Below are 14,844 nucleotides of genomic sequence, written 5' to 3'. Positions count from 1 at the left end.
CACAGAACACACAGTACAGTACAGTACAGAAACAAAACTTGAATGTTAGGCATGTACGCTTGGGCAGTTTCATTCCACTAAAACGGAATCCAAGTTTAATAAGATGCTAGGCCGAGAAAGCAGCCAAGTTATGCTGTCCTGGCCACATTCCAGATGTCTCAGTTTTTGGGTCACATTGTAGCGACCCAATCAACCACATACTTAACTGTTCAGCTCACAGTCTCTCAATGGATCGCGAGGCTTGTCTTTTTTCTCATACTCACAAACACGTCATATTAAGCTGACTCATCGGACATCGATTGTCTGCCCCGCCTAGTCAGCGTAGCTACTACTCATGTGCCGACGCGCCCACGTACACGCACTGGGACCTACATAAAGGGAAAACTCGCGCGCGGGCGCAGGGAGCAAGGAGTCAGCCAAAAACTCCTAGTCCACGGACAATTAGGGAGTACGTGTAGCAGCCAAGCTGCGGAGAAAACACGTTCCCTCCGTCCGGACTTTCACCAAGGGACTCCCGCATACGATAAGTTCCCTGTTGACTTGCTCCACATTTTATATTGCCCTTTATTTTATACATGCTACAAATCGCTCCTGTAAACAACTGTCAATCACCGTTAAAAACTTTTATTAGTGTATACACCTTCTGATTTGTATTTTGGCCGTCATCACCTGTGCACTAATAACACATTTTACTACGTCGGATAGCTTCAGCGATTCATACAGAGAACCTTGCAGCTCATATAGCAGAGCTCAGCAGCACATTAACGGGATAAAGTGTGTCTCTTTAAACGCTCCTTTCAAGGACGATTCGACTGTGGAATTAGTTACTAGAAGGCACGCGAGGTGTATTGAAACGACATATATGGCCACAAATCCATGGTTGGGCTTCCGTTCCAGCCCTGTGATCAGTACTCAGTTGAAAGACAAAATGCCAAACTGTATTTGCAATTTCTATGTGCACTCATTGGTATGCTTGTGTCGGGCAAGATATATCATTCATACTACGTGGTGTCGGTCCAACAGGCTAGGAGAACGTAATCTATTTTACTTGAGTGGCCGTTGTATGGTGCCATCCCGTCACCTTTTCCCCGACCCACTCGTGTTACAAACAGTGAACTTCAAGTTTTATGCCGGACGCTGCTAGACCAGTCACCGCTGCCGTCACGTAGGCTATCGGAACCTGACAGTATAACTCAGAGCACTTTTTTCAAGTGAAGCATTTTCGAACTAGCTATTTTGTTATCAGGAATTTTTCTAAATGTGCTGTTATCGATGCCATATCGTGGTCCATTGACCTGTGCACCTTTTATCATTTTTACATTTTTACGTATGGATGCATATAAATTGATTTATGTTTAGAAAAAATTCGCACGCATGTTCAGGTTGCGTTGACTCACCTGCTCTCCCCATAGCGTACTCCAACTGTTCTTGATGGTCCAATATGGAACATCTTGCTCAATTCCAAACCCGACAGCCAGGCCCGCATGATTCATTTCAGCCGGATCGCAATTATCCCGAAACGGTTGCATAATTCCAGATGAATAGTACTGTGATCAAAAGGAACACATTTGGAGTAAACATGTATGTTTATGTGAACATGATTATGATTATTTGGACCACTTTTTTCGACTGAATTACACTTACCTGTAGAAGAGCACCATTTACCCCAACACTGAGAGGACCATGGTCGAAAAGGTATTGGGCTATCTGATCCTCATCTTTAGGTAATTGTACCGATCCATTTATGCTGACGACAAATCGCAGTGGGTTCGATTGACAATTATCTTGATGGCCCAGGTAGGGATAATCGACTTCAAGCTCCAAACCACCCAGCTGTTGGATCCCTTCAAAGGCACCATAAGGAGTTCCACCTGAGCAGCCTTGATCGACCCTGTCACAATCAACTAGTTGCTGGGGAAAATGAGGGGAATAAGGAAATTTTTCAACCAATGGTAGGTACAAACCTTGTAGGCGGAAATTTTGATTCATTGTCCCAAGCCGGTTATCCCAACTACGGGTCAGATCAATGCATTTTTGCCAGTAGCATCACTTTATGTCAACAGAAAGCCAAATGGGTTAACTTCCTCATAGTGCATGCATACGATTTCTAAGGGGACGCACCAGGGGATGAACGAAACCACTAACCTCATTGCTATATTCCGTAGCCTGAAATTAGAACGAAGGTAAGCCGTGACCATACGGCTTTTAAGCCAAACACGTACCGTCAAAAGAGCATAGACAAGACCCTACTTATCTGTCTCCTGTGCTATTCGCAAAAGTGCACATGGGCCATTCCGCATACGACCTGCTTTTTACACAGTGGTTTACTGTACGTTTGGATGAGATTTGAAGGGAATCCTCCTGTCCCATAGCTAGCGCACTGTTCATTGGAATTCTGCATTAAGCCTGTCACGACATTAGGCAGACTACGTCCGTTTTCCAAAGGCTCAATCTGTAGCAACCCCCTCTCCAGTACGAACACGTGTTTGTGTAAAACACTGCTAATGTTGCTGGCGGGGAAAACTGTCCACATGCAAGTAGTTGCGTAGAACCCTCCAGATACTAGGAAACAGCAATGAGCTCACAGGAGCTTTTCACAGAGTTCATGTATTCTGCAGTCATGGAAGTAGTCTTCTGATTGTACGTATTACTGACGACAGGTGCGGACACGCAGATTCAAGACAGATAAGGTGTCTCTTACTCAGCAAAGGAAACGGCTAGATCTAAGTTTTTCACGAATCAGATGGAGTAAGTGAACAACTTCCAACACTAAGTAACACAGACTGGTCGTTTGTTCGTTAGAGGAGAAATAGCTCACATCCGCACATCCATCAGTGTGGATGTCAAATTAACTTTGAAATAATCAAACTCTGGTTGCATGCTGAAGACACCATGTCATGGACGCTATGGACAGAACATTTCGGGGTTCGAACGGTGAAGGACGTTTGTTTATACTGTTAGTAAAGGTCATTAGATGGTGATTTTTCACCGAGTGGCCCTCCAAAATACTTGAGCTATCTTGGCAGTGCAAAGCACTCTGTGGAACAATAAAGCAGGTAAGACGTCTCAGGATGTTGTCAGAAGCACCCTTCTTGTTTTAGACTCGTGGTTGGCATTCTTTAATTACTTCAAATGACGGTAGATAGTGACTGAAAATGGCTCATTTTCTTAAGGGTTTGCCTACAGATTATAGTAGGTTGGAGGAGCAAATATATTGATAATAACAGAAGTAATATTTTTGAGCCTAATACACAGCTATGCCCGGCCTTTCAGCCTCACTTTTACGAACCAGTTGGACGCATAGTGACTGCAAACGCCAAGCGTTGGTTAGGAGTTCTAGGGATCCTCCCTCACAATTAGGCTATCGCCAACCGAGGCAAACCGGATCTTACAAAGCTACCGAAGTGGGTCTAATAAGGTGAAAATCTGGGCTGTAAATCTGTGGTCACACACTGGGAAGGAAACAGAAAATTGATTAAGTCTTTGTTCATATAACCAAAACTAACGTATCAAAACATCCACAATGAAAAGAATTAGATGCTAAGGGAAGCGGAACTGCGATTAAATCGGTTGTTACGGCATGGATGACCGGATGTCTCACGTACCTGCTCACTCAAACTAAGCAACCGATGAATCCTCATGAAATACTGACCCTCTATGTTTCCGATCGCTGAAAAAGCCCAAGATGATCCACATCTATCCTGGTCCAGTACAGGTCCAACAGCACCATAATCCCGCCAGTCAAAGAAATCTTGAGGCTCACCCACTGGTTTCGGTTCAATCGTCTCACTTTGGTTCAACTTCCGATGGTCATACGTAGCAGTCAAATAGAGGGCTTTAAATTCTTTTTATGCCGGACGCTGCTAGACCAGTCACCGCTGCCGTCACGTAGGCTATCGGAACCTGACAGTATAACTCAGAGCACTTTTTTCAAGTGAAGCATTTTCGAACTAGCTATTTTGTTATCAGGAATTTTTCTAAATGTGCTGTTATCGATGCCATATCGTGGTCCATTGACCTGTGCACCTTTTATCATTTTTACATTTTTACGTATGGATGCATATAAATTGATTTATGTTTATAAAAAATTCGCACGCATGTTCAGGTTGCGTTGACTCACCTGCTCTCCCCATAGCGTACTCCAACTGTTCTTGATGGTCCAATATGGAACATCTTGCTCAATTCCAAACCCGACAGCCAGGCCCGCATGATTCATTTCAGCCGGATCGCAATTATCCCGAAACGGTTGCATAATTCCAGATGAATAGTACTGTGATCAAAAGGAACACATTTGGAGTAAACATGTATGTTTATGTGAACATGATTATGATTATTTGGACCACTTTTTTCGACTGAATTACACTTACCTGTAGAAGAGCACCATTTACCCCAACACTGAGAGGACCATGGTCGAAAAGGTATTGGGCTATCTGATCCTCATCTTTAGGTAATTGTACCGATCCATTTATGCTGACGACAAATCGCAGTGGGTTCGATTGACAATTATCTTGATGGCCCAGGTAGGGATAATCGACTTCAAGCTCCAAACCACCCAGCTGTTGGATCCCTTCAAAGGCACCATAAGGAGTTCCACCTGAGCAGCCTTGATCGACCCTGTCACAATCAACTAGTTGCTGGGGAAAATGAGGGGAATAAGGAAATTTTTCAACCAATGGTAGGTACAAACCTTGTAGGCGGAAATTTTGATTCATTGTCCCAAGCCGGTTATCCCAACTACGGGTCAGATCAATGCATTTTTGCCAGTAGCATCACTTTATGTCAACAGAAAGCCAAATGGGTTAACTTCCTCATAGTGCATGCATACGATTTCTAAGGGGACGCACCAGGGGATGAACGAAACCACTAACCTCATTGCTATATTCCGTAGCCTGAAATTAGAACGAAGGTAAGCCGTGACCATACGGCTTTTAAGCCAAACACGTACCGTCAAAAGAGCATAGACAAGACCCTACTTATCTGTCTCCTGTGCTATTCGCAAAAGTGCACATGGGCCATTCCGCATACGACCTGCTTTTTACACAGTGGTTTACTGTACGTTTGGATGAGATTTGAAGGGAATCCTCCTGTCCCATAGCTAGCGCACTGTTCATTGGAATTCTGCATTAAGCCTGTCACGACTTTAGGCAGACTACGTCCGTTTTCCAAAGGCTCAATCTGTAGCAACCCCCTCTCCAGTACGAACACGTGTTTGTGTAAAACACTGCTAATGTTGCTGGCAGGGAAACCTGTCCACATGCAAGTAGTTGCGTAGAACCCTCCAGATACTAGGAAACAGCAATGAGCTCACAGGAGCTTTTCACAGAGTTCATGTATTCTGCAGTCATGGAAGTAGTCTTCTGATTGTACGTATTACTGACGACAGGTGCGGACACGCAGATTCAAGACAGATAAGGTGTCTCTTACTCAGCAAAGGAAACGGCTAGATCTAAGTTTTTCACGAATCAGATGGAGTAAGTGAACAACTTCCAACACTAAGTAACACAGACTGGTCGTCGTTAGGTTAGAGGAGAAATAGCTCACATCCGCACATCCATCAGTGTGGATGTCAAATTAACTTTGAAATAATCAAACTCTGGTTGTGAAGACACCACACCATGTCATGGACGCTATGGACAGAACATTTCGGGGTTCGAACGGTGAAGGACGTTTGTTTATACCGAGTGGCCCTCCAAAATACTTGAGCTATCTTGGCAGTGCAAAGCACTCTGTGGAACAATAAAGCAGGTAAGACGTCTCAGGATGTTGTCAGAAGCACCCTTCTTGTTTTAGACTCGTGGTTGGCATTCTTTAATTACTTCAAATGACGGTAGATAGTGACTGAAAATGGCTCATTTTCTTAAGGGTTTGCCTACAGATTATAGTAGGTTGGAGGAGCAAATATATTGATAATAACAGAAGTAATATTTTTGAGCCTAATACACAGCTATGCCCGGCCTTTCAGCCTCACTTTTACGAACCAGTTGGACGCATAGTGACTGCAAACGCCAAGCGTTGGTTAGGAGTTCTAGGGATCCTCCCTCACAATTAGGCTATCGCCAACCGAGGCAAACCGGATCTTACAAAGCTACCGAAGTGGGTCTAATAAGGTGAAAATCTGGGCTGTAAATCTGTGGTCACACACTGGGAAGGAAACAGAAAATTGATTAAGTCTTTGTTCATATAACCAAAACTAACGTATCAAAACATCCACAATGAAAAGAATTAGATGCTAAGGGAAGCGGAACTGCGATTAAATCGGTTGTTACGGCATGGATGACCGGATGTCTCACGTACCTGCTCACTCAAACTAAGCAACCGATGAATCCTCATGAAATACTGACCCTCTATGTTTCCGATCGCTGAAAAAGCCCAAGATGATCCACATCTATCCTGGTCCAGTACAGGTCCAACAGCACCATAATCCCGCCAGTCAAAGAAATCTTGAGGCTCACCCACTGGTTTCGGTTCAATCGTCTCACTTTGGTTCAACTTCCGATGGTCATACGTAGCAGTCAAATAGAGGGCTTTAAATTCTTCGGCTGTAGGCAGTATAACCATATAAACGGAACTTACGTGTGAGGTCAAAGAACCGTGTCACTCCGTACTTAGCCGTTCCTCTGTCCTCTTGCTGATATATTTGCGCTCGCTTCAGATTGTCCTTGAAGATTCCGAATCGCCGATCGTCCTCTGACAACAGATTTTTTAATGAACGTGGAAAAACAAATTGCCTACCATCACCAATAAAGTATTTCCCATATTTCCTCTTGAAGTTCTCGTATGACTGACGAACATGTTCTGATTTCTATAATCAGTGATATGATTGGTTTAAAATGCAAAAGAAAAGAGATAAACCTAAGAACTTTTTTGAAACAAACAGCTTAGTTTTTCAGTACAACCGTAGATCGATACTTAATTTTTTCATTGAATGAACGCTTCAGTGAATTCTAGGAAGCTTTGGTCAGGTCAACTTGTCTGAATTGTTGTGCAATTCCGATTTTTTTCTTGAAACGAGCATTCGTGGTGGCCTTCAATTTAAGAAGTTCATCACTACTGAGGAAGAAGCAAAATGTCCACATTTCTAAATACCTTAATTCCTAACCATGCATCTGTACTGTAACGAATAGATATTGATTACCTGTGAGAGAACCATTCCTCTAATGCTTGGGATGAAAACGAGAAGCAAGCACAAAAAACTAAGATCCATTCTTGAATTATGGTCACGAGTTCCTTATTAGACTGGTTATATTGGAATGGAAGGGTGATGCAATCTGGTTTACTGCGGTTAGAACCAGTAGAGTTTTGTTTGAGTTAGATCTGACTGTTCGGACAATATTTGCAAAGTGTCAACAAGAGCAAAGGTTACCTTTGATAAAATATTGGTTCCAATTTTAGTCTGAATTAACTGACAGTCGGCATCGAACCAGCGCAGGACATTGTCGCTGTGTGAACAACCAGTCCACACGCTAATTTAGAACTTCTCTGTCAGTTTGTGCTGGAATGATGGAAGGTGGTTTACAGCTGATTCAACTCTGTAGAACACTGTCAACAGTTTGTATATCTCAAGCCTCACCGAATCTTCAAAACCACAGCCCTCTGGATGTCATACTTGACACTCCGGTACTTAGTTTAATGTGTTATACATACATCCGAAAGTAAAATACAAATAATATCATATATAATATATAGTGGTGCACAACAAAATACACAAACAAATAAATCACCACTCAACTTAAAAGTTCATCCACGTGCTTTGGTGTTTATGAGTCCCACGAGGGTGAGTTATCAGGCGTTCCTCGGCTTTTAGTGCAGGTTTCCTTCCTAAAAACACACTCGTCCGTATACCAGTTTTTTCAGTGGTAACTTACCGCAGCTGAATCCCACCTTCATGATATCCATATCCAGCTGGATTTGCCGTACAAAAGCCGCCTAAGTTTCAGTTGGTACGATATTTGAGATATCGTAGTAGATTTTCATGGAGGAAACTACCCACAAGGTTGCTAAAAACTCCTCGACAGTCAACGACCGTTTTCCACCTTCTTGGGACTCAGCAGGAAGGCGAATATCCGCCAACCTCATCTTCTACTCGACCCGGATTGCACCAACCACGACGATTCCACCAACTTGGTTTCCACAGGATACACATCTGAAACCCAGCTGAATCTCTCGTTTATGATGTTCTGGTAGTGGACTGTCGAGGAATTTTCAGCAACCGTGTCAGTTGTTTCCTTCAGGTTTTTTTTCATTTACGAGATGAAATCGAAAGCTTCTTGCCTTCGTACAACTTACATTGACCGCCCACTGGTCGGCAATCACAGCCATTCTGCTTGGACAGTAGACAAAGCTCGATATCGTGTAAGGTTACACAATAGAACTCTGATCTAACTGGAAAATATTATATATTTCTCAACTTACCATGAATGTAACTTCAGGGCTGCGTCCTGAAGAGAGCAAAATATCACGTAAGTGAAAGGCAAAGAGAACTTTAATCAGTCCTTGTTGCAGCCTTATCACTGAAACTTATAACTGGGCATCGCATATTTTTCATGTTTCTATAATTTATTTTTTCAGGATGCGGATTTTTGTAGAATACACACTCAGGTGACTCTTGTTTGAACAGTCATCCTCCTGTCCCGGCGCAATCGCACCTAAGGGACTGGACTCGAGTTTCGCTCTTATTAGAGCCTATCAGCAGTACATATTCTCCAACCTGTCGATATATCAGCGTTCGTCAGATATGACAAGACCACACACTTAAACTACAAAATAATAAGTCATGAATAAAACTACTGGCACTTAATACTTTACGGTTTATTGGTTCAGGTTTCGGTTGCTCAAGTCCTGTTGCATATTTCTTATGATCATTTCGACTGAGAGTTGTCAGCCGATGAGCAAGAATGCGTGTTTTTGGAAGAGTGAACATCGCAGGGAAACTATCCAGGGAGTGTGTAAAACTTCGGTTTGTGGATGCGCAACACGCTTGTCAAACTGTATTTCTTTATGTGATTCGGAATGACAACAACAAGTTTGGTTTGAGAGACCTGCAACAATCTTCTACCTTGTTGCGACTCTCAACAATGTCATTATGCTCTTACCTCTTCTGATGAGACGTTGACCGATTCATTTTCAGGTAACATTTGGTAATTTGTAAACATCAACTTTAAGATGTTGAACCACTCTGCACCCGAACAGCTACAATTTCGGTTGGATGGAACTACCAGTCTACATGGTGATTTAGACTTTTTGGTTTTATATCGACCGCTCGTTCTAGGATTTTCTTTGCAAATATCCGTTTGCGAAGCTTATTATACTTTTTCGGAGTTCGCGAAACGTCTGTCGTTTTTGTAAACATACAGAGCGAATGAAATCGCAATAGGTACTCACTGCTCGACTGGTTACATGGACAAACCTGCCTAATTCAGCCTCATCCAGTTGACCTAATTGGCCAGCTGGTTGGATACTGTTGTTGCACCTAGTCTTTGTCCACAAGACTTGTCTAAAGGAACTCGAAGGAAGCTGCAGGAACATGCAAACAGTGAGGCTTTGTACTTCCGTGTGATATTCACGCCAACTGTCTGCTGGTGTCTGCCGGCTGTAGTTGGTAATCCTCAGGCCGAATTTGACAGCGTGCAAACGTAAAACTGGAGTATTGAAACGAGTCATGCAGTGAGGTACTCCACAAAGAAAGGAGTGTTGCCAACTACGTCAAACTAACAACATTGCTGGTAGTATTTCACCAAATGATCCTGAGGGGCATCGCGGGACAAAATGGTCAAAATTAAAACAAAATCCTGCATCCAACTAACTTATATCTTGAGAACTAGTCAAGCATCTGTAGCGGAAAATTTCAGGTTTGGTTCACACTATAAAAGAGCCTCCGTTGCCAATATGATGGTCACAGAACTAATGGCTGATTGTAAAATAATAGTGAAGTCTCTGTCACGTCCATTCCAGTTCATGGTAGCCTTTTCAGCAACCATTTCATTGTCGTTCTGAAACCTGTCTGTCTTGATGTTCGTAATACCTCAGGTTTTCCCGAAAAGTTGTGGAGGAGACGTGGTTATGTTCTACTTAGTCATGCAAGGAAATTACTCACAAGGTTACGGAAAACTCTTCGACAGTCCACGACCCGTCTCGCCCTTCTTGGGGCTCATCAGTAGGCGCAGTCCTCGAGTTTCCGTCAATCTTATGTTCTACTTGATCTCAGATTGGACTATTTTCGAGAAATACACTCATAAACAAGAGACTCAGTTCAGTCAGTCTTGAAAACCAAATTGATCTGCAAATGAGTGTATTTCTCGAAGATAGTCAGATGATTGTTATAGCGCAGAGTGAAACAGTCCCAAAGAATACTTGCAAGGTGATATGTGTGGGAAATGTCATGCTTGTTCGGATGAAAGTTCATATAAAAATCCCTAATTTTTTCGGTGATGTGTGTTTTGTAACCGAAAATTAGTGACTCTAAGTGAAGGCTAATCACAGTGCTGATCAGCCACTCGTGGTCGAATGGTTAACCGTTCCACTTAGTAGTGGAACGCGCCACCTTCCGGCACCAGGCGGAAGATGAGCACCGCTGATGAGCCTACTAAGGATGGAAAGGTTGTACAGTACTGTTTGGGTTTTGACAAAGCCACTTATTCGCCACATTTGTCAGTTGCTTTAAAACAAACCTCGCTCTGTGGTAGGACCTGCTGACAGAATGTATGAATCCATCTGGCTAACTGCTCAATAAAGCGGGGTTTTTTGATAATTTCTTACGGAATTCCATCCTTCATTAACCATTAAAATTATGCTTGGCCCAGATTAGGAAACAAAACCAAATTTCTAGCTCTATAAATTAGGAGTCTTTCAAGCTGCGTAGCACCTCTCAGCGGAAACCGACTTTGATTCATCTGCCCTTCCGTCACCAGGAGATTGTCCTGTTTTCGAACTGCGTTAAGACTAGCAAATGAAATCTCCATGAACCTGAGGGGTGCAAAATTTAACTGTTCACAGTTGTAAAATGATACACCATACTGAATCCTTGGAGTAAGATATGCCAGAAGACAGGTATTTGAGCGGACGATGACGATTAAGGAAGTAGTTGACTGATTGGATAGCGGCATTTCAGTTCCTCTATCCATCTCATCAGAAGTAACAGACGACCCGGCGGTGCGTTAACATTTCTGTTACTCGCTTTATAGCGTAATTTAATTATGGTAATCATATAAATAAAGAGGATCAACAGTATTGATTAGCTGATTTCTGGTTATCAGCTGATCAATAAAAGGGCAACCAAATCATTCATGCGCACCTGTCGGGTTGAGTTTTATCTGACAAGCACCGCTTCCCATACCTTTAAAGCCCAAGATTTTGCTTTTCGCAAGGGGATTCGGGATCAGTTGATTGAGTGAATCCTATAATAAGTATGTAGCTGAGGATACATTTTAGCCATTTGACATGACGATCGTTTTGATAAGTTCCTGGTTACATAATTCTGAATGCGTTTTGTCGTGCTTCCGACCAGGTATCTGTGTGTCCTGCCAATTTAAACGCCCCGCAGCTGCAAGAGAACGCGCAGCCTACCCGACGGCTCGATAAGTTGGAAAGCCCGGGTTCACAGTTGTGTAGAACAAATCCTTTGGCGGTCTTTACGAGTCACTGTGGCAATGACCAACCACGCCCAACAGCCGTTTCCGCCAATTCTTCGAAGGAAAGTTGGGAGGACCTTAATTTACCGTGGATGAAACTCTGAACGTTTAAAAGTTCCAGCGAAGTTTGGGCAAGATGGTGCTACAATGTTAGGATAAGTAGACAGACTTGCTGAGCCAGTAACCCACCAACGAGGAACGAAGCGCCCTCCTGACCGGGAGAGTTTTTCTCCATTTTTGTGCATATCCACCGTTTCCGTCCATATTACGTTGATTTTCCCATCTGGTTCTGTTCGAGCCAGTTGTTCAAGATGCCGACGGTGGCAACTGCGGTGGCAACCACACACGACCGTCTGTCTAACGAAATAACACTAGCGAAAAGCTGCTTAGACTTAGTACCCTGAAACCTTAACTGGGCACAGTGACCTGAAGCGACTCCAGCCTCCACGGAACTGGGGTTGGCTAAGGCTGCAGCGACGACTTAATGTATAAATTGTGTTGTGCGCTTCCATGGTATTGCACTTAACTTGACATCATCGTAATTCCCGCATTTGCTTGCTTACTCCGCCTGTGTACTTTTGATTCCCATTTGTTTTGCCCATCCGTACCCACTATTCACCTTAGCGCAAAGGCCGCCTTATTCGACAGTGGTGTGTCAGCCTGTGCACATGTGAATGTGCGCAGCTGACCTTGCGTGTGCTAAGCTGGTCCTGGCTTGTTCTATCTTGATTTCTGTGATCACACCGTCAATCATAATCACGATAGTGGTCTCGGAAGGGACGACCTCAACCAACTCTGCCTAGTCATCACACCCCCTCGCCGTTGTCCGGTGTACGAAACTTGACACTGCACATAGGTTGGCACTGTCCACCTCATTCGATTAAATCTGGGCTGGATCAGACAAGCAAGTAGCTGGAATAGTTCGAGCCGTCTGTCGAAGTCATCCCACCATAAATGTGTTTCTTAATCCCTCCGAACATGCCTAGTGTGGAAACACGGAGGAACTCTTTCTGGGGATGATGCATAATGAATACTTTGTACGAAAATGTGGCCCCAACTTTTTTGAAAAAATTTCCAATATAATGTTTACAGTCTTCCACTGAGTTAGTCTCTCATTACGAGTAAGGTGCAACACACACCAGAGGTTCTCACAGTTTTAAGCAACAAATTTCTGTCATTGCTTTACAGCAAACTGTTGGCGTTATCCAGTAGACTGAATGAGATCTGTTCTCATAATTTTTACGTCTTTTGTCCTGATTTCATTTTTTGATTATTACCGCATCGAATGCATATTTCATATGCAAATCCCTCTTGGTACAGCCAACGTTTTTGCCAAAAATCAATATCTGGTAGAACAACAATCCGCAATATTTTACACAGTCAGCGAAACATCACCTGAAATATATCTTATCCTCGAGAACCAATTTTCTCCTTTTGGTTACGATAATTCGATATTCACTGGTCGATATCCAGCGACACAGGATAAAAGGCATGCAACTGAAGTGTGCATTGACCCCTAAGGATTACAGTCGATTTGCTTCACGATTTAATGATGAGTGGGTCCATATGTTGTAACAAATCATGCTCAGTGGACAAGCAAATAAGTCTTGTAAGTCTGAGGTAGTTAGGGCATGGACCACGCACGCACGCTCACTCAGTGACTACCAAGCAAAGCCCTGTTCCCAATGTGAAACCCTCGCCGGTGAAAAATCTCGCATGGAACAAACCATGATTTGGCAACGCCAAATGAATGTTAGGACAGTCAAACAGAATGTTATGCTGTCATGCGACCCTTCTAGTTGAAGCCCGTTTGACCCCCACTCACGCATGACTGAAAATCTGCCATAGCATTTAGTGCTTTACCGAATACGGAACCGGTCATATTCCGACTGGACAGACAGGTCAACTTTTGTCTGCGGTTGTAGGCTAGGTTTGCAACGGATGCCAAGTTAATCCTTCTGCTTGCTTCCCTCTTAAACATGGTGTATTTTCTGTTCGAAGGTGCAGTGACCATGTTCTTGACTGTTTCTCTTTCCTAAGTACTGTCTACCATATTGCCCTGTCCTTCCACTAGGGTTTCCTGTCCTTCCACTAGGTTTTCCTGTCCTCACGGTGTGGTAGTTATAAATTCCTGATTATTAGTGTTTTGCTCTCAGTGAAGGTTATATCTCTAGTATACTATGAGGCTAGTTGGGTTACTAAAGGTTGGGCTAATCATCTTTTCGACCACGCTATTCTTACTCTGGTTTTAAAGCGAAAGCCGTACAACTATTTTGATTGAAGTCATGTTTGTTATTAAGTTACCGAGCAAGGAATTTTCAAGGTGGACACAGGCGAATTTATGTATTATTCAGAGGGCATGTACAACATGCATCTGAAGCTGTCAGGTTGATCTCCAGTCTACTAGAGAGCATCGTTTAACTCTATCCTTCTGACACTCCGAAATAACGCTGATACGTATGTGGATACTGATGTGACCGGGATCAATCTAAAGAAACTTATCCATATCAGTTTATGCTAGTTGAAAGCTCTGCCGAATGCCAGTTTTCTGATGCGTATACTGACCAGAAATGGAGAGTTGCTGTCAATGCTCGGTTACTGCAGTAGCAACAATGGCCAATAACACAATCGCACGTTCAAGCTTCAAGATACTCCTTATATTTGATTCACAGCATTAGAGTTAACACCGTCACCGGGGAGCAGATGGTTCGAGATGGATGATTAATCCTCACGGAGGGGTTTTTTAGACTGGTCCTTCTTCTTGCCTTCCCACCTAGCTCATAGCTCCACACCAACCGGTGGTTTTTGGAAGAACTCTTATTAGACTGGTAGTCGCACTCTTTTAACGCCTGCGTTACAAACGGCTGTATAACCATAGTGAGTCGATACTTCCTCCGGCTGTGAGGTACCCAGAATGGTTTTATGTTGTTTTGCTGTTGTGTACAAACGGTGTGTACAACTGTTTTGCCGGGTTGCCTTATTTGTGGTTTACACTTGTCTTAGTGTATGCCTTTTTTTCCGAAAACAGTACCAGACTTCAGGATCCCAATACTCTTGGGCTGTGAGCCCCCAAATTGAGCTTCCAACACAGATCATGCACCGAAGCCTTTTTAGTGTTTTGTGATTACTAATAGTTTATCGTGTCGTAATGACAGTACAACGTCAGCGCTCAACACTGATGTTTCGCTGCCTTGCAACCATAAATTGTTTTGGTTAA

General features: G+C 43.2%; 1 protein-coding gene across 1 annotated transcript; it reads right to left on the bottom strand.

Moving 5' to 3' along the window:
* Positions 1–1,355: 1,355 nt before the first annotated feature.
* Positions 1,356–6,802, bottom strand: T265_12430 (hypothetical protein; the record flags this gene model as incomplete). The annotated part of the gene is made up of 7 exons (XM_009163846.1): positions 1,356–1,547; positions 1,645–1,911; positions 3,606–3,800; positions 4,121–4,270; positions 4,368–4,634; positions 6,295–6,539; positions 6,574–6,802. Coding segments are annotated over 7 exons (1,545 nt in total), but the record flags the coding sequence as incomplete, so codon positions are not given.
* Positions 6,803–14,844: the final 8,042 nt, after the last annotated feature.

Source organism: Opisthorchis viverrini (genome assembly GCF_000715545.1).
Source record: "Opisthorchis viverrini unplaced genomic scaffold opera_v5_1, whole genome shotgun sequence".
NCBI lineage: Eukaryota > Metazoa > Platyhelminthes > Trematoda > Opisthorchiida > Opisthorchiidae > Opisthorchis > Opisthorchis viverrini.
The sequence above is the reverse complement of the archived record's forward strand: the minus strand, read 5'-3'. Positions and strand labels throughout refer to the sequence as shown.